We start from the raw sequence: 20,431 nt of genomic DNA, 5'->3' as shown, positions 1-20,431 counted from the left end.
AATTGTGTCACTGAGCTATAGTCCCAGGCCTATTACTGCATTTTCTTTTACTACTATTCAGCAGTTACTCTGGGGATTGGCGTACGCCCAGACTTGCTCTTATACAGTGCATGAATACTAAAGCATTTTAACTCCATTTCCTACCTGCTTTCCCTTGGCATTTTGTGCTGTTGTTTCGATGCATTCTAGTTCTATGTGTTTTAAGCTACACACGACATCATTACTGCTGCTGTGCACGGTACATATTCTTCTAGATTATTCACATATTTACCCCTTTTCCCCCTGAATTTCTACCCTTCTGTATGAGATAATTTTCCCCACATCTGAAGAATTTTCTTTAGTATTTATTTTAGTAGAAATCTGCTGGTGATTATCTTAGCTCCTTTTGGGGGTTGTCCTTGCTTTGTCTCTGATTTGGAGAGTATATTCTTAGGTTTAGAATTCCAGAATGGCAAATTCCTTTCCCTACTCCTGGAACTTTTTTTTTTCAGTCATGGGGAGCAAACCCAGAGTCTTTACATTTAGCTATATTTCCAGCCTTTTCTTTTATGTTTTATTTTGAGATGAGTCTTGCTAAGTCACTATGTTGCCCGGGCTGGACTTGAACTTTTGATCCTCTTTCCTTAACTTTCTAGACTCCGAGGATTACAGGCATGTGCCACCCCCCCCCCCCCGACTTTGATCCTAGGAATTGGCCCACTTGACCTCCCCCAGCCCATCAGGCAGCCACCCTGCTGCTCAGGCAGTCCAGCTGGCCCCTCCGTGGACCAGGCACGCAGGTGCAGGCCCGGGAAGCCTTTGTTTCGGATTCTTTTGCTTCCCATGGCTACACTCCAGAGGTCTGTTCCTAAGCTGTCACATACTCCACCTCCGTTTCTCTTCACAATGTTTCCATTCACCTTCACCATTTGTGAGATGCAGCCCACATTCGCATAATGCAACACTTTCTGATTGCAGGAAAGATACTGGGAAGTCATTCAGTATGCATTAATAGATTTGTGTAAACAAATTTGAAGTTGTGCAGGGCTTGCTATTATTTTAGACTAGATAGCCACATGACAATGAAGTAATCTGACTTCCCCTCTGATTTACAGCTAGGGGAGAAACACCACCTATCTACTATAGCAAATCAACCCCACAGGTCTACTCTTGGAGAAGCTTATTTTGCGTTCATGGAGAGTTTTGTGGGAGCAGCCTGCCCTGCAGAGATCAGAAACACTAGATTCTGTAATCCTTGGACCTCCATAGCCACCGCAGGGACCTCTGCAGTCCATTCGGCAGAAGCAAGAGGAAAGGGAGGCTGAGCCCGAACTGTTTTATGGGCTTAGTCAGCAAGGGGCACACATCCATTTCGGCTGCTTGTGGAGATCAGAACTCAGCCTGCAGCTGACCTTACTCAACAGTGAGGGCAGCTGGGAAATGACATCAGGCTGGATATCCAGGAAAAGAAGAACATGGTTCACTGAGCAGCTAGTCTCCACTACAGTGATAGATGAGAATTCAATTTTAAAATCATGACCTTTTTCCAAAGCAAGCTTAGAAGAAAAAAAAAAAAAATCTTTGTACTCATGCTGCTCCAAACTCTTTTTTTTTTTTTTTTTTTTTTTTTTTTTTTTTAGGGAAAGGTCTACAGGGTGTTCAGGGTCTCACTACTAGATTAGACATAGTGATCTGCCTGTTTACAGCCTCTCAAGAGCTGGGATTACAGGTGTGCGCCACCACGCCCAGTCTCAATTGCCGTCTCAGCTTGCCCCAGGGTCGGGGCAGGCATGTAGGCCTGGGGATTGAACCCTTGGCCCCTGAGCTCCAAGCTTATTTCTGGTGAACATTAATGTTTACTAAACATTCACGTGTAACTTACTACTGCAGTATTCTTTCTCTTTAACTTGTACAAAAGTAACTCAAGTAATAGCTTTTAGACAGTCTATTGTAGGTGGGAATTTTCAGTAAATTGGTTCATAATTTCAACGTGTGCTACATTTAACATTATAGGTGAAATATTCCAGGCTATTCCCAGCATTGCCTTTCCATTTCTGCCTTGAGCTCAGAAAATATAGGTGCTGAGAAAATAAAGGGACCATGCCAAGGGGCCCACCACAAACTCAGATTTTATTGATCACTATCACCTGTCATCTGTCACCTGGAATCCATGCCTGAGGGCCTCCCCACAATGGCCACTCCTTTCTTCCCCTAATTCCTCACACTTCTAACATTCCTTCCTTTCCAGACAAATCCACATTTTTTTTTTTCCCCCAGAACCAGGGATTGAATTTAGCCCCTTGCACTTGCCAGGGAAGCTCTTATTCTACTGAGCCATCTCCCCAGCCCCCAAGTATTGTTGTTGTTTTTTTGGCAGAAGTGGGGATTGAACTCAGGCCCTTGCACTTGCCAGGCAAACGCTTATTCTATGAAGCTATCTCTCCAGCCCCTCTACAGTGATATTCAATACACAAATGAATGACCTTTATCATGTATCTCACCTTCTGTCTTGTATTAGGTAGGGTTTTTGGGAAAAATGGAATTCATATAAAATCTATGTAATTATACAAAAAGATTAGGTAGGTTTTCAGGATCAGAGGCAGCAGTGCCCACAATGGCCATCTATAGAAGTCATGGTGGAAGAGTCCACAATGGTTGCCTGCGCTCCGGGAGAGCTGAAAGACCCCACTAGGAGTTGGAGGTTAGAGGCCTGGAGGACTGCTGTGGAGTCCCTAGGCCTAGTTCCTGTTGGAAGGCTGAATAATCTGTTTTGAAGGCTCAGGAGTCCACACAGGAAGGTTGAAAAAACTGGACACTAATCTTCAAAGGCAATACCAAAGGCCGCAGTTCCTCCAAAAGGAGACACACTTCTTTCCCTTGTTATTTTGTCCAAACCACAAGACTGTTGGTTGGCATCGCCCACGTACAGGGCAGGTCTTCTCCCAGTTTGCTCACCTACACATCAATCGTGTAGAGACACACCCAGAATTTACAGATTTCCTAGGCAGGTGACATATGCTAATCAATGATCACATATCCCAAATAGCTCCCTCTAAGTGCCATTTTTCACATCATTACTCTGTCACAGGGAATGATCTTTCCTTTCTATGGCTAATCTGCTTCTCACAGGTCCTTCCTTGACACCTAGTACCCTTCCTCCCTCAGCAGGCCCTGTCTCTAGCATCATCATTCTCTTTTCTACTAGTTTTCCTTTGTCACCGCTCAAAATAGGACTCATGTTGAAAGAGACTTTTGTGCCTCTCTGTCCTTTAAGCTTCTCATTTCTTTGTTTTCATACCCAAATCGCACCGCTGCCTTCAGTGGCTCATGGTCCGTGTACTACTCCTTCATCTTCTGCAATCTGATAATTACCCCCGCTGGGCTCTTAAAGGTCATCCGTGACTTCCTAGTTGTCGTATTTAATTATCTTTTTTCTGTCTTTTTTCTCAATCATTATGCAAAATCTAAGCTATGATATACTATAGCAGAGACTGCTGGTTGGCCACCTAAGATCCCATTCCCCTCTCTCCCTTGCCAACTCAAGTCTGATTTTGTTCCAAGTGGCAATAAGCCGTCTAAAGACAGGAAACATTTCCCAGCCTCTCTTGCAGTACAGAGGGTCTTGCGAGATGTAGACTGACATGCTTGTATTCAGTAGCTTAAGGCCAGCTACTGTAAGATACATTTTAAGGGTTTTTTTTTTTTTTTTTTTTTTTTCTTCCTCGAATGCCTTCAGGGCACTTTTGGCCAGCGGGAGAGTTGTGAGGTTCGAACTCCAGCAACCTGAGGCTGACAGCTTTGTGGAAGCAGCCACTTAAAGGACTGAGCTAGGGCCAGGCCCCCTGTAAGATACATTTTAAATTCATATCAGCATAACACAATTATATTTTTCTCACATATGTCTACTATGTGAATTCTTGGTCAGCAGCAAACATTCTACATGGTCATTCTGAGGTCCACATTCCTTCCATATATTGGTTCACACTTTGCTAGGACCTCACGTCCTCTCTGTTCAGCAGATGTGTGGGGAGGGTCCGGAGGACGGGATGTGAGACGTTAGATCTCAGCTATATGTTGGCACATGACTGCAAAAGAGTCTGGAAAAGATAGTTTGCGTGACTTCTAAAAGGAGGAAATGAGCTTGGTGGGCATCTAGCCATCCTCTGCCACATGGCTAAGCCATTCAGTTTCTGGACTCTGGCACAGCCAGACCAGCAGTTGGGACAAAACAGACCACGGGCACTGGTCCCCATGTGGGTGTATTCCAGCACAGGAAACCTCACTTGATCAGTCGGACAAGCTGAAGGTCAGAGTTTTTTCCTCGCCCTCGGCTATAACAAATGTGTGACTGAACATTTTCCCCTTTTTCCTATTGTTGTTCTAACATTTGGACTCTGCCATTATCAGAATTGCTCCCGATCGCAATGACTCACGAGCCTTTATGGTTTGAAAAATGCAAAAATATACAGTGAGAAATATATACGGACATAAAAGAATTGATTAGAAAAGTGCTATTTGCAAATCACCAGGGAAAGATAAAATTAAAAACCATAGTGATATCAGTTATTGTCCATAATAACTTTTGACAAAAATTACAGAAGAGATTTATAAAACAGAAAGACCATGGGGGTCTCACAACCCAGATCAATAGATCTCCTGTTAATCCACTCTGCAGGCTCCAATTCAAGGCTCCTCATGGCCTTACATGAGGCTTACTATCCGCTCTCGATCCATTGGTTAGAAGTGCCACCCTGTAGGTTATATACTACATCCAGTCAGGTTAGTTGAGCAGAGATATTTGCCCATATTTAAATTCAGACTGAGCGCAGAAACATTTGTGCCAACTAATTTCTCTTCTCTCTCCAAAACTATTAAGAGTAGTGATGATGATTCGCTGTTAAGAGTGGAAGTTTCAATGGGCCCGGGGAGATGGCTCAGTAGAATAAGCGCTTCCCTGGCAAGTGCAAGGGCCTGAGTTCAATCCCCGGTTCCACCAAAAAAAAAAAAAAAAAAAAAGAATGGAAGTTTCCAACTCTTCTGATTGTATGTTTTCAAAGGTTCCCTATTTTAAAAGTGTGCCAGTTTAAATAATCCATATTTCATATAAATTAGCATTAGCTGATGTTGTAGTCAGAGTTTTCAAGGCAAACAATTTAACACAGGACACGTAATTTATAGGATTATTTTACAGTGATCACCTGAAGAGTCAAATACAAAAGAGTTCAGGAAATCTGTTCACACACTGAAGACCCAAAGAATCTAGCTGTGGGCCTGGATCCCACGGCAATGTCCTGCATGAGTCCAGCTAAAAACCTAGAGCCCATTGCAATGAGCCCTCCCACAAGCCCAACTGGAGACCTGGAGCCCATGACATGTCTCATTCAGGCTCATTTCAAGGATCTGTGCTGAGAAGGCCTAAAGGTCAGTGGCAGAAGCTAGAAAGTGTATACCAGCGGGATGAAGGATCTGTGCCAGCAGGCTGGGTGATCTGCACTGGAGTCAGGAAGCGACGCTCTAGATAAGAACCAGAGCTCTTTGGAAAGTGCCATGGTCATCCTCAATGACAACAAGGTCTCAAGCTCCTCCAACAATGAGAACAGCTGACTTCATATAAGGAAAGCCAGCATGACAAGCTCCTCCAAAAGAATCAACAGTTCCCAGGAGAACCAACAGCACTACCTCTTCCTCTCCAACTTTTCTTTTATGTTGTTGGTAATAATCCTCCGGTGGGCCTCCTACGCCTAGCACCACACTGGTTCAGCTCATCTGGGCATTACAACCTGACCACTAGTTGTCAATCTACCATAGCTGATATCTCAGGCATAGAAAAACAATCAATTATTTAAGTCTTCTTCCAGAGCCAACTCCAGATATACAAAATAACTTTGAGAAGTAGACTTGTATTGTTCACATAATTTGTATTTAACATGGTTCTCTGCCTGGTAGTTAAGCAGAATATCTTTGTTTCTTAGAATAAGGGGCCAAAATTGCTTAAGGCCCTAGAGTAGAGTCTTTTGGGTGATGGAAAAATAGGAGGAATCATGACTATCTATTTATTCAATAAACACTCATTAGGATGAAATTGTGTACCTCAGAGTGTGTGCTGGGACATGGGCACAAAGTTGAACAAGATAGAGCCCCTGCCCTCTATGCTCTGAAATGGAAACAAGTCCAGTATCACACAGTAAAAGCAGTGGGGCCTTTGAGGCAGACTAGGGAGTACATAGCTTAGGTTTGGGGTAAGACTGAGGAACTTCTGGGAGTAGTATGAAGACTGTTGAGTGAACAGAAAGATGAAATAAAAATCTGAGATGAAGCTGATGAAAACTAAATCAAAAGTGGCACGAGTGGAAAAAAAGTATGGCTTGGGCCTTGGCCTCAATCCCTGAGCTCCCAGGTGCTTAGGGAGACTTTCTTAAACCTGAGGTAAGAAGAATGGAGCTTAAGACCCCAAGACCTCTGGGACTCAGCCGAGAGAGGCCACCAGTACTGCCCCCATGCTGAGCCTTGTGTTACAGCAGATGGATCCAAGTCAGGACTCAAGGATTTACACCCTCAGCTGCTGACTCCTCTAGGATAGCATAGGCCCTTGCCCCATGCCTGGCCCATCCTACAAAATATCGTCTCCAACACTACAACATCTCTGAAGGGTCCATCAGCTTCTGAACTTCTAGTTGGGTAAGCAAGGCCTTTTATTGGAATTATGACAGCCCAGTTTCTCTCTTGGTCCCACTTTCAGTCCTCCCCTTTCAAGGTGTTAATCCTCAACATATTCCCCCAACAAATATCCTACCCATCCTATCTGATTCCTGGCTCTGAGTCTACTCCCTGGGAAGCCAAACCAGCCACACCTATCAACCACTTCCCTTGAAATGATAAGCAAACTGGAAAACCTTGGTAATGGATGCAACTTTACAACCTAAAATTGAGTTAACTGCACTGTTATTTTTTTACAATCAGGCCATCATCCAAAATCATTCTCAAATTCTGATCCTTAGTATTTATGCTACCATCAGGATAAAAATAAAAGTATACTTCTGTCCAAGTCCTAAGTATATAAAGATTCTAATCCTGATTCATAGGCCAACCCAGAAGATCAACCAAGATTAGCTGGGACATGCCCACTGCCCAGAATCTTAGGAGGATTTAATCTGTCAGTTTGTGTATTTGGTATAGGGTCTCCCACCCAGCTCAGATTTGAAGTGGTCCTCCTGTCTCAGTCTCCCCAGCACTGGGATTATAGGCATGCACCACCATACCCAGTCTCAGTGGCCGGCTCAGAGTGCCTGGGGGTGGGTGGTAGCACGGCATGTGGTATCAGGAATTGAACCCAGGGCCCTGTGCTTGCCTAAGCAGGTGCTTAGTCTGCTGGTCCATCTTGCTGACCCTAATCTCTGAGTTTATCAGCCAAAGATACGCAAGTGGAAACATTTCCCAAAGGTTGAGCTGGGAGATCTCAAAAAAGAGGAACCAAAATAAAAAAATGAAGATTTTTCTCGTAACCACCAGCAAACTTTAGGAAACAGAGATCGAAATGACATTTGTGTGGGCTTGGCCAGAGGACTTCATGTGACCAGAGAAACACATAGGACTGGCGCCTCAGACCTTGGAGGCAGCTCTGCCTCTGGGCTTACGCACAGATGAAGGAAGTTGCAGGCTCCCTGTTTTCTTTCTAACCCTCTTCTCCAAAGCAGAGGCTCAGCGAATCCAAAAGAGCTGAATGCTGCCCTCGACTCATCACGTACTAGTAGATGAACTTGAACAACTTATTGACCTCCATGTCTCATTTTCTTTTTTCTTTCTTTCTTTCTTTCTTTCTTTCTTTCTTTCTTTCTTTCTTTTTTCTTTCTTTTTTTCTTTCTTTCTTTCTTTTCTTTTCTTTTCTTTTCTTTTTTTTTTTTTTTTTTTTTTTTTTTTTTGGCAGAACCAGGAATTAAACTCAGGCCCTTGCACTTGTCAGGGAAGTGCTTATTCCACTGAGCCATCTCCCTGGCCCCTCATTTTCTTTCTTGAAAAAAAAAAAAAGAGAGAAAGAGAACTTAAGGAAACTTCAGAACATACTTGGCAGGAATAAAAACATGAGCTAACACCACTGATAAACCCTAGAGAGCACTGCACTTAGCCTTTCAGCCCAGTGGTTCTCATAGCTGCACAAACAAAATGAGGAAACTAAAAAAATACTGAAGCTTTCCATGTCCAGCTCAGCTGCCAAAATTTTGGGGGGTGAAGGATAGTGGAGGATGAAGAAATAAAGGCAAAAACCAAAAACCAGAAAGCTAAGGTCAGGTGGAGCCCTCTCTGCAGTTGGGAGAAAAGCGACTGTTCAAGGACCCTAGTGCATTTATTTATACATTGTGCAGCTTGATGTCACGTGACACCCCTCTGCCAAGCAACCTGTTTGCTTGGTTGTCCTCGAGGTGCCCAATGCCCGCTCGGCTAGTGCAGTTGTTCCCAAGGCTTACCTCTAGCACTCTTTGTTCTCGAAAGGGCTTCGCTCCAGCCCCACACCTGTGATCCATTTCCACCTTCAGCCCCTCCCCGCGGAGTCTGGGAGGGCACCTGAGAGTGTCCAATACAATCAGTTCAGGGCGCTAAGGCACCAGGAGTGTTTACAGGCAGCTCTCTAGGTGACTCTAAGGTGCAACCAAGGCTAAGAACTATTGTTGTCTGCAGATTCTTTTCTCTAAGCCACACAACTACCCTATGAGCTCAGTACAATTGCCCCCACACCCAGTTTTACAGACAAGGAAATTGAGGTTTGGGAAGGTTAGGTGATTGCCCGGGACTATGGAGCTATCAAGGGGCAGAACTGAGATTTGAATTCACCCAAGATAACTTCCAGTATGTACACACCACTGGCACCCTGCTTCGCCCTGGATGTAAAGAAACATCTGACAAAGTCTCTAGATATGCAGGAGATGCAGCCAATGGGGGGGGTGTTAATTCTGTTCTTTGTGCTTTTAGTTCTCCTGTGCTCTTCACAATTCCCAATCCAAGCTATCAGAGTTTAGGAAAAAGAGATAAATAAGATCTAGGAGCATAGGGTGACTCCAGAAGAGAAAAAAATGCTTTTCCATTCTCTTGCTTTTCCTACAATGTAGCTTTGAAAATAAGCTTGCTTTCTATTTCATATCTTTTTGTTTGTTTGTTGTAGCTGTTGCCCAGGCTGGCTTGAGCTCCTAGGCTCCAGCAGTCCTCCTGCCTCAACTTCTCAAGTGCTGGGAGTACAGGTGAGCCCCTCTGTGCCTGGGGTCGAACATCCTAAAATAATTATTACAGATACTCTATTTAAAGTCCTAGAAGTCCAAAAAGAAACTCATTTTTATTGTCCCTTTACCAGTTTAAGTCGATGTGTTTTCATTTGCCTGTGTCAGTGTCTTGGCCTTGTTCACAAGCCTATGTGGTTTTTATAACTATACCATCATAATGTCATGACATTTTTATAATAATCTGGTAACACAATGCCATGCATATGTTTCTAGCGCTCTAGTGAGCCCTTTGACAGCTCTGTACATAATGGAGCTGAGACAGATATTTTCATTAAAAGTTCCTGTCTTTAAGAGAAAAACGAAAAGCTTAGCCTGGTAACTGAAAACTTATATAAAAATTTCTAAGCCTGTAAAAGCTCACATGGCATGGCTTTACTTCCCTTTAAATACCCGCCCTCTTCACCCCCATGCCTGGTGCAAAGAACTCAGAAATATGTGTTGCAGGAATGAGAAAGTGACACTTTTCTTAGCTCTATGTTTAAGTTATAAAGCAGAACTCCTTAGGAGCAGGGACAGAAACTCCAAAGTTAAGCCTAAGATCAGGGCAGGACAGACCAAAAAAAAAAAAAAATGCAGGCAGGAAAGAGAGATGGCTGGAAACCTCATGATAAAGACCAGCTAATTTGGGCGGGCGGAAACGGGTGGTTTCCTGAATGGTACCCGTTCCAACCCTCGGCCTTTGAAGTATGACATGTGTAAACCATGGCAGGGACCCACGGTTGGCCCATCCGTCGCATTTGGGGATATTTTTAAAGACATTTATATTTTGGGGCTCCTCTGTCCCCACACTAGAAGGGATGGGGAGGTGTAGGAAGTTATGACAATACTACTACTACTAATAATAAAATTGTCAAGAATTGAGGTGGGGAGCCAGGGAGAGAGCTCGGTGGTCTAAGAGCCTGCCTGGCAAATGCAAGGACCCGGGTTCCATCCTCGGTACCACATGCTGTGTTGCCCAGTGCAGAGCTGGCCACCAGAATCGGGCATGGTGGCACATGCCTATAATCTCAGCTCTGAGGAGGCTGAGACAGGAGGATCACTACGAGACCCAGATGCATAGCAAGACCCTATACCAAATAAAGATTTAAAAAAAAATTTTTTTTTTAAAGAATTGATGTGCATATATTTTGGGGAAACACCCACTTCGAGCAAGGATTGTTGTGCCATGCTCCATTGGGCCTCCTCTGGATACCACAGTGGGACTTCAGGACACCGTGAATCCCCTGAAATCAGTGTAAGCTGTGCACGTGTGTCTGTCTGTCTGTCTGTCTGTCTGTCTAGGAGATCTCTGTTTTCATCAGATTCATGGATTTTTTGGTTTTTAGAGCTTCTTTCTCCTTCTATTTTATCAGCTCAAGTGGGGCTCTTCCGAACCCATCATTTTTTGCTAGAGATGATAGAAGAGAAGGTACAAAGCAAAACAAATAGTCCCATACAGGGTCTGCTGTTGAGTGCGTACGTGTGAAAGGCTTAGTGTCCAGCATATATAAGTGCCCATAAGTAGTAGTTCTTGCTACTTTTATTATTCTATGCCAAGCAATTCATTTTTATTTCAATCTCACCACCACCCTCTAAGGTCACAAAATTCCCACATCCAATTTATGAGATAGATTGTGTCACTAACCAAGGGTCACACAGCAAGTGGTAGGGTTCAGAACTGCTCAATTCCAAAGCTCCGACTCATCTTCTCCAGGCCCTGGCGGGAGTCCCTGCCAGCTGTCTGCCTGGAGCTAGCCTCTCTGCCCCGACCCCACCTCCAGTCCCTCACATCCGAAGCCTCTGTGTCCTGTCCTCCTTCCCTGTTCTGTCCATCAGCACAGGCCCAGAGCCAAAACTGGGCCTCTTCAGGCCAAGCCTAATGTATTTCCTTATCCAGCATGGCCCCAGTTATCCCCTCAAATTCCACACTCAAAACCAGTTTCAGCCCTTTGGTTGTTAAATGTCAACGGGAGAAATAAATCACAGTTAAATTCCTTGCCTTTTTGACGCAGCTAAGTCAAAGCCAGAAGGGAAGAAATGTTTCTCGGGGGTCCCACAGCAGAGGAGTGAAAAAAGCTCTAAGTTACTCTCAGGTTTCTAAATCCATGCTAAAGCCTGTTCTTATTTATCAGCTGCTGAGTCAGCTTTCCATCTCGTGATGATCGTGGTGACTGCGCGCTGCGGGACCTTCCTGTACATCTTCTCTTAACAGGTGTCCTCCAAGCTTCCACAGAGCATAGCTCTGGTAGCACAGACGTTAGCGCTGGGAGTTCCTGGGGCCACACTGGCAGTAAGCCACAGAAGAGGGAAATCAGAGCTGCTAAGCGGCTCCTCCCACCCGGTCTGCCTGGCACTGAGATTCAGGGTACCAATATCACCTCTCGGCTTGCCCTGCTCAGAGCTCAGGCTTTCTCTGGCTCTGAAATTTGGCCAGCCTCTCGCGGGGAGGAGCCGTGGAAGACAGGCGCATCCTTAAATCCGAGGTCCGGTTCCAGGTTGAGCTCTGCCCCTTCCCCGTTCGTCGCCTTGGGCAGGTCCCAAGAGATCTTGCTAAAGCTCCAGGTCTAGGGGGTTTAGGCAGGATTTTGTTGTGATGCAAATATGAGTTACCCTAGCTCCTCCTCACCCCACTAATTCCTGACGGCAGGCGGGAGCCTTTCTCCATCCAGCTCCTCCTTCTTGCTTGCTCCTCTAGGGAGTTCTCGGCCTGCAGCACAGTTTCACAGCGGCCGCCACTGGTCCAGCTCCGTCCTCCCTCGCGGTTGCCGCTTCGTTTCCTCTCGTCTCAGAGCTCCTCTCTCGCCTGGCCTCGCCTAAAGGAAGGGTCTTGGCCGCACGGACTCTTGGCCACTTTCCTCTGTCCTTCCGACTCGGGGTACCTGGCTCTGCTGGTCCTGAAATCCCCGCACAGAGGCTGAGCTCTGGCGCTCTGCAGGGACCGCACAGGGTGCGCCCCGGGCCGCGCGTCCCGCCCTCCCGGTCTGAGAGGTGTGACCGAGAACTGAGATAGGAGGCGCCCGGCGCGTGGGCGCACCCAGCCGCCCGCGGAGCTTCCGCACCGGCGCTGCCCCTGCACCCAGCTGCGCCAAGGGTGCGAGGGGCTCTCCGCACCCGGGCCGGGCCTCGGCCGCCCGCAGCCTTCACTGCAACCGGCCATGAAGATGGCTTTCTACCCCTGCAACTCCACCGTCTCGGTCCAGAGTGGCAACTCGGCGACAGTGGGCGGGGTGCTCTTCAGCGCCGGCCTCCTGGGCAACCTGCTGGCCCTCGGGCTGCTGGCGCGCTCGGGGCTTGGGTCCTGCCGGCCGCGCCCGCAGCCCTCGGTCTTCTACGTGCTGGTGTGCGGCCTGACCGTCACAGATCTGCTGGGCAAGTGCCTGGTGAGCCCGGTGGTGCTGGCTGCCTACGCGCAAAACCGGAGCCTTCGGGGACTGGTGCCCGCGCAGGGCCACTCGCTGTGCCAAGCCTTCGCCTTCATCATGTCTTTCTTTGGGCTCGCCTCGACACTTCAGCTCTTAGCCATGGCCTTAGAGTGCTGGCTGTCCCTGGGACACCCCTTCTTCTACCAGCGGCACATCACCCTGCGCCGGGGCGCCCTCGTGGCGCCGGCCGTGGGCACCTTCACCCTGGCTTTCTGCGCGCTGCCCTTCGCGGGTTTCGGGGACTTCGTGCAGTACTGTCCCGGCACCTGGTGCTTCATCCAGATGGTGTCGGGAGATGACTCGCCGAAGGTGAAGGGTTACTCGGTGCTGTACTCCAGCCTCATGGCGCTGCTGGTGCTCGCCATCGTGCTGTGCAACCTGGGCGCCATGCGCAGCCTCTACACCATGCACCAGCGCCTGCGCCGGCACACGCGCTGCTGTGGCCTCCGGGACCGCGCAGGGCCGGGCGGCCGTCCCAGCGAGGCGTTTCCGCACCCCCTGGAGGAGCTGGACCACCTGTTGCTGCTGGCCCTCATGACCGTGCTCTTCACCATGTGCACCCTGCCTTTAGTCGTGAGTCGCAGGCAGCTGAGGCTGCGGGAACCGGGGCGCTGGCGCCTATCGTGGGTGCCGGGCTGGGAGGGCGGAGCTGCGTCCTCGGCAGGGAGTGGGGTCATTGTGCTCCCAAGTCCGACTCCCTCCGAAGCACCACTTGCTGAGCCAGAGGAGGGAAAGTCAGAAAAAGAAAAGAAACACAAACTTGGTAGTGTCCCCAGTTCAGCGAAGCCCTTTCCGCTCCACAGAATCCCCTTCCCGCTGCCCTCTGGCGAGCTCTCCGCTGGGTTTGCGCCTAGAACCTTGGAGGAGGAGAACCGGGCTCCTCTTGGCCTGGCCGCGGGGCTCCCCTGCCTTTTCTTGCCCGCTAGGTGGAGCTGAATTTGCCAGCCCTGCCTGTGGTGTGAGTGGGTCAGGAACCGGCGAACAGCGCCTACAAGTTTTCTATAGCGTGTTGGCTTGGAAAGGGACGAGGGGAGCTTTCGAATATGTCTGAGCCACTTGCGGAAGGGAGTAACTAAAACATAGATTTAGTTTCAGGAGGGGAAAAAAAACTGCATAAAATTAAGAGGAACGGCGGCGGCAGCTGTGTCTACTGTAGCCAGGGGTGGTGGAGACAAACGCAGAGGCTGTTTGTTGTAAGTAGTTTTCAGCTGTGGTAGCGTTTTGACAACCTGTCTTGACACGTTCTCTTTCTATCTTGGCAAGGGAGGAGGCCTGAAAGCCACGACTAGGGTTTCAATCTATGAAGAAGACGGTAGTGGAGTTTGAATTACGTTCTTTTATTTTAATTCTGGGGAAGCCCAGACACCCTGTAGTGGCTGGGGGACCAAGAAAACTGTTTAAGCATTGTCCCCGCCTGCGATGTAGAGGTCCAACAAAAACAATATTTATATAAAGTGTATTTATGCTCCGTGCAAAGTCACTGCAGCCCTGAGACTTCTGGGACTAGGAAAGCTTCTTATTGTGGTGCTGCAGAGTAGGATGTCACTTTTAATGGTGGGTGACAGGGAGACGTGAAGTGACTTCATTTTAAATAAATGCCTCAACTGAGGGGGCAGCTTAGTGGGTAGCAGCATTCTGCAGGGGTAAGATCAGAATTCAAACAAACACAGGCATAGAAATAAATCCACGATTCTCAAACTTTAGCTTGTTCCGAATCATCAGCTGGTTTTTAAAAATAAAGTTGACCAAACCTTCATTCCTCCAAGATTTCAAATTAGAGCATTTCTGAAGATTGTCACTCTTGACCAGCTTTGAGATTTGACTGGCAATGCTGATTCGGGGTCCTGTGTGTAGAACCACGCTCTCCAGCAGGAGGCTGTCAGTCCTGCCTGCTTTCTGTAAAAATGTGAAGTTAATAATACAAATTTTAATTTTTTTTGTACATGTTTGCAGTACCTAGTGACTACATTCATTGTGGGGGCTTGCTATAAATATATAACATATTTTAAATGAATATTTTCAATCAACCCAAAATTTTGAGCCCCAGTTAACCCAAATACTTTTCCAATTAAAAGAAAAAGAAATTTCATCTCCTTCATAGGTGAATATTTTAAAACATTGTACTCAGTTATGATTATATTATATCTTGAATGTCATCAATAAAAATGATGGAAATGTAGTTTTCCCTTATTTTTGTAGTAACTGCCAAATATTCATGATTTTACCACTTGACATACAAAAGTAAAAGTTTGAGCTATATCATTACAGAAAAGCTTTGCAGGCCACTGTAATAAAATTGAAACCTCTCTTAGCTATGCTGTCATCAATGTAAACCAGAGCCAAAAGTATACAACTTTTGACCTGAGTTTGAATGTTTTAGTAAAAACAATGCAGAAAGCAGCATGACACAGAGGAAAGAGGGTTGCCTTTTTTCATGTCTCTCAGATCTAAATATCTCATGGGGCATTGTGGGGACTAAAGGAAATAACAGACTTGAAAATGACTCTAATAATCGCATAAAGTATGAAATACACATAATGCAGAGAGCCCTCTTCACAAATGCTACCATTTGCTAGGAAGGGCAAGAGATTTGGTGTCATCATGGGTTTGAGTCAGGCCTCACCACTGGAGTCACTAGGAAAGTAACTTATTTATTCTTGTGACCACAGTGTCCTCATTTGTAGGGTGAGAATAACCATACTAGTTCTGGAAGATAGTTGTAGAGATTTAAAAATTTACTCTCTCTCTCTCTCTCTCTCTCTCTCTCTCTCTCTCTCTCTCTTTGCATCTCTAATCTGAAAATCCAAAATGCTCCAAAATCTGAAATTTTCAGAGTGCCAACACGGTGCTACAGGAAAATGTTCCACACCTGACCCCTTGTGATGAGTCATTGTCACAAAGCAGGTGCCTTGTAACTAGTGTCTAAGAGCACTTTCAGATGGTCAGTGTACACTAAATGTGAAACAAATGAATTTCCTGCTTAGCCTTGGATTCTGGCTCAGACCCCCTCTTCTGTACAGGCAAATATTCCAAACTAAAAAAATAACAAAATTTGAAATCTGAAACACTTTTTGGTCCCAAGCCTTTTGGAAAAAGAATATCAGCCCCCTACGTGTGTGTGTAGCTGTGTGTATGTGCACGTGTGTGTTCACCTAACTCAGTGCTTGTCCTCAGCAGTTAGTCTCACCATCAACACAAATGACAACTTTCATCTGTTATTAACACCTGCTGGATTTAACAAATTAATCAAGAAATATAAGGCCCGGCCAGATGGTTCAGCAGATTAAAGTGCCTGCAAGCAGGGCCAGGGTTCGATTACCTGGGCTTGCCATGCCGGCCCCTCCCCCAGGGCACGCTGTGATGGCAATTGAGATGGCATGGTGGTGCACGCCTGTAATCCGAGCTCTTGGGAGGTTATAAACAGGAGAATCACTACAAATCCGATCAAGTAGTGAGACCCTGAAGACCCTGTAGACCCTTCCCTAAAATAAAATAAAATAAAATAAAATAAAATAAAAAAGGAAAAGAAAAAGAAAAAGGAAAAAGAAAGAAAGATGATTTTCTCAGAGATAGTGGCAGGGGTTTTTAAGGTCTGGGAATCCCTTAAGAATTACTAAGGATCCAGAGAACTTATATCTTTGTGAATAATGTTATCAGCATTTATCATGATAGATATTAGAACTAAGAAATTTTAAATATTTTTACTAAAGATGACACAATTTACTTCTCTTGTTTTTGCACTGATACAAGGAAAACAAAATAGACATGGTACAGTTACAGAGATTATAGCAGATGAAACAGAAAAAAACATGCTGAGATGCTGGAAACACATTTGTGTCATTAGCCTACTGCTTTAGAAAGCTCTAAACAAGCCAAGAGTAATGTATGCAAGATCATATGCCGTCAGCCATCGAAAGGTGGTTTGTTATGTGTCATGTGTGCTCCATAAAACTCACTGTTCACTGGTGAGAGGTTGGAAGTGAAAAAAATGAAAAAGGATCCTGGGGATAGAACCCAGGGCCTGACCCACGCTCACCAAGCACTGTACCACTGAGATCTTCTCAGCCACAATTATTAGGTTTGAGACAAAAATCTCACTAACTTGCGCAGGCTGGCCTTGAACCCTGGATTGTCCTGCATCAGCCTCCCAAGCAGCTAGGATCACAGGCATGCACCAAAACATTGGACCAAATGGCATCTTATTTATGGGAGGATCTTGTGGACTCTGCCTAGATATTGGAGACCCCTACACATTGAGCTCACAATGATACCCGATGAGGATAAGACACTAAATAGATTGTCTTCAAACTTGCAATGTTGCAGCAGGAAGCTGCTATAGCGGATACGGGGTGAACCTTAGAGGCCGTTTGCAACACATGCTGTGATGCATTTAACATACTGTCATCAATGTTCTTTTTTATCTTAGACACCCATAGAGGTTGGGAGGGATGAGGAGGCACAGATGGAGCCGAGATGTGAATCCTGAGTGGCTCAAAAGACAACTGCAAGCTGCGGCAAAGGAGAGCCCTGGAGACACGCTCTGCCCTACTACCCCTGCCGGTTTCCACCTAGCTAACAACAGCAACATTTTCTCAGTGACCCCTAAACCCAACAGAGGGCGCTGTTCTCACATCGATTATGTGAGATTGAGCCACTTTTAAAGTGACAGGTGCAGAGTTGTCCGTTTTTCATACAAACCTAATGACTTCAAAATACAGACAAGCAGTGGGCTGGGTGTAGCTCATGCTTAGTATGTGTGAGGTCCTGGTTTGACCCCCAGAAGCACAAAGAAAAAAGGCAGATAACCTACAAGGATAGACGTAGAGATAAATACTGCGTAGAAATAAAATGCTTTGTTGTAATTATCACAGTTGCCTAGACCCCAGCTAATCAGCTATTCTCACATAATTGGACATATACTTTACTATACTACACTTGGAAGACGAAGTGGCATATATAAAGCAAACTTACATAACATGCTGTTTTACTAAATCAACCAAAGCATACAGCATACTGTCATCTGAGTGTCACTCGGTGGTACCTGGTACCTACCACAGCCGGGACATCCTGTGGTTCATTGTGAGAATGCAAAATGAGAAAGTCACCATATCGCCTGCATGTGGTGTGGAGTGGCTAGTGTCACAGGGCAGACTGAGGCCACCCTAGGTTGATAAAATAATAACGCCAGCTAATTACTGAGTTCTTACTACATGCTAGACCCTGTTCTCAAGGTACTTCTGCACTTAACTTTCACAAGAATCTTGGAAGCTTAGGTACAATGGTTGTCCTTGTCTTTTTTTGGGAGGGGAAGGGTCTGGAGGGTGTTCAGGGTCTCACTACTAGGTTGGACTCGTAGTGATCCGCCTGTTTACAGCCTCCCAAGAGCTGGGATTACAGGTGCGCGCCACCACGCCCAGTCTCAATCACCATCTCAGCACGCTCCAGGGGGCGGGGCCGGCGCGGCAGACCCGGGGACCAAACCCCCAGCCCCTGCACCTGCTTGCAGGCGCTTCAATGCATCGAGCTATTTGGCTGGCCCCGAAGGTCATCCTTGTAAAGGTGAGGGAGCCAGTTCCCTGAAGTCACACATCCAAGCAGGGAACTCCAACCCAGAGTCAGAAAGAGTCATTTGCGAGGGACACCTGGAAGGGAGGTCCTGTCTGGGCGTGGAGGCTGTTTCCACACTTGCAGCGGGGATAAGGATTGTATCTACTTTGTATGTTTTTGTAAAGATAAAATAAATGTTTTAAAGTACTTAGAAAAGTACCTAGAAGTACAGGCTGGCTGTGGATATTGGCTGTTATTATGGCTATGATTACTTTTACGCAACAGTGACAGAAAAGGGTGTCCAGCTCTGAGTAACAGCTGAGTCAACAAAAGGCATCTTGCTAAGGGCACTCAGTAGGAGTGGACGAGCCCGCTGAGCTGCTCCGTGGAGAAGGAAGTGAAAGGGTTTTGAAATGATTATGGGCAAATCCATCTTCCCCGAGCTGTTCCTGATGGCCTGAACAGGTCTGCTCTCTGCACTTATCTGTGTTCCCTCCTGCTTCTGTAATGTTCGGTTTGCCGCATTTTGGTTCCATTAGGATCCATTTGGCCCAGTATGGGTTTAGAATCTCAGCAGGCACAGGGAGTGTAATGGCAAAAAGAGAAGGTGACCACATCAGGCGGAGGAGCAGGCAGGGCAGGGTGGCTCCACACAGCAGCGTGGGGCAGATGTCGGGAACAACCACAGTTGGAGCTCGTGGAGGGTTCCAAGAGGGCCACAGGGCCCTCAGGGAAGCCTGAGACGATACTCTGGCCATAGGAAAGTGGGCTCTTATTTTTCTGCCTGTTTTGCCCTCAATTTGAAAAAGAGGATATCAGTGCAGGAAAGTCCATCTTCTGTGCCACGAGTGACGGGGCCATGTTCACGAGGCGGCTGGTTCCCTCTTCAAGGCGCCTCATACCTTCTCATTGTCCTGTGAGAATTTCTTAGTCCTTCATGTCAATTCAGAGCTTCTGATATCTCTACATGTGACACTGAGCAAGGGGACTTATTTCCAAGTAAGCCGAGAGGGGATAAGAAACAGACAATGAAAGGAGGACTGAATGAAGTATGGGAGGGAGGACAGGCTGGAGAAAGAATCTGTTTCTGGAAGCTTCCATGAGTCTTCATGGTCTGACAGGACCCTCGAGCTCCAGGGAGTTCATCAGAGCCTGGCTCCTGCCCATTCCTCCAGTTCTCCACTTCCAGGCCCCCACCCCTCCCATCAGCTGCGATGCCCTCAGCTGTTTGTAAATGTGCCAGAAAGGAGCTTTTCCAGCTAAGCCAGCATGTACTTATAGAAAGGGAAGCAAAGGGAATCCATTGTTGCCATCAACTGTTCATATCATAACAGAATGTTTTTCCTCAAAACAGTATCGCGCTTACTACGGAGCCTTTAAAGCTGCCCGAGAAGAGCCAGAGGACCTCCTCGCCTTGCGTTTTCTCTCTGTGATTTCCATCATAGACCCTTGGATCTTTATCATTTTCAGAACTTCAGTATTTCGGATGTTTTTTCATAAGATTTTCATAAGACCTCTTCTGTATAGGAACTGGCACAACCACCTCTGCCAAAATAACATGGAATCCAGTCTGTGACGTAGGTTCCCTCTGTGTGAGAAACTGAAGGATGCATCACGTTTTCAAAGAAATAACTCACAACTAAAAACAAATCACACAACTTTATCTTCTAAATCCTTAAAATTTATCTCCCACGACAAAAACTTCTAGGTTTACCTTCAGAACTACTTGATATGTCTAATGGAAATGTTGGCACTTGTTCGTGAATTGTTTTGGTGCCTTGTTTCATTTCATGTTAACAGAATTAAAATTTTGTATGTCATAAACAATTTTTTAAGTCGTAGCAATGATATTAATTGTTCCAATGTTTGTGCCTGTTGTCCCTAAGTTTTGAGAGAAATCTTAAGTCATACTTAAATACAATAGAAACACCACTGTTTACAATAGATAACTAGTGTTATCTAAAAAACATAGCAGTGTCTTTGCTATGTATTTCCAGTGAAACCTGACTGTTTAATTCATATCATAATTGCCCCAAGGAGTTATTTTCTGTGTCAGTTGGACTAAGTATGGCCTGCATTACAGGTACTTTTCAGAGAAGTGAAATTAGACATGCAACCAGGCCAACTACGTGGAAGACTTCCCAGCCACCACCTGGGGACACTGCCTGCCTCAGGTGGAGACCCAAAGCTATCCGTAGACATGAAGTTACATACAACTGCGTCCCCAACTCAGAG

General features: G+C 46.1%; 1 protein-coding gene across 1 annotated transcript; it reads left to right on the top strand.

Moving 5' to 3' along the window:
* Positions 1 to 12,382: 12,382 nt before the first annotated feature.
* On the top strand, positions 12,383 to 19,772 carry Ptgdr (prostaglandin D2 receptor). The gene is made up of 2 exons (XM_004638749.1): positions 12,383 to 13,222; positions 19,551 to 19,772. The coding sequence occupies exons 1-2, from the start codon at positions 12,383 to 12,385 to the stop codon at positions 19,770 to 19,772; spliced, it is 1,062 nt and encodes a 353-aa protein (XP_004638806.1).
* The last annotated feature ends 659 nt before the right edge of the window (positions 19,773 to 20,431 follow it).

This window comes from Octodon degus, unplaced genomic scaffold (genome assembly GCF_000260255.1).
Source record: "Octodon degus isolate 3935 unplaced genomic scaffold, OctDeg1.0 scaffold00102, whole genome shotgun sequence".
In the NCBI taxonomy this organism is placed as follows: domain Eukaryota; kingdom Metazoa; phylum Chordata; class Mammalia; order Rodentia; family Octodontidae; genus Octodon; species Octodon degus.
This window is presented reverse-complemented; position numbering and strand designations above follow the sequence as displayed.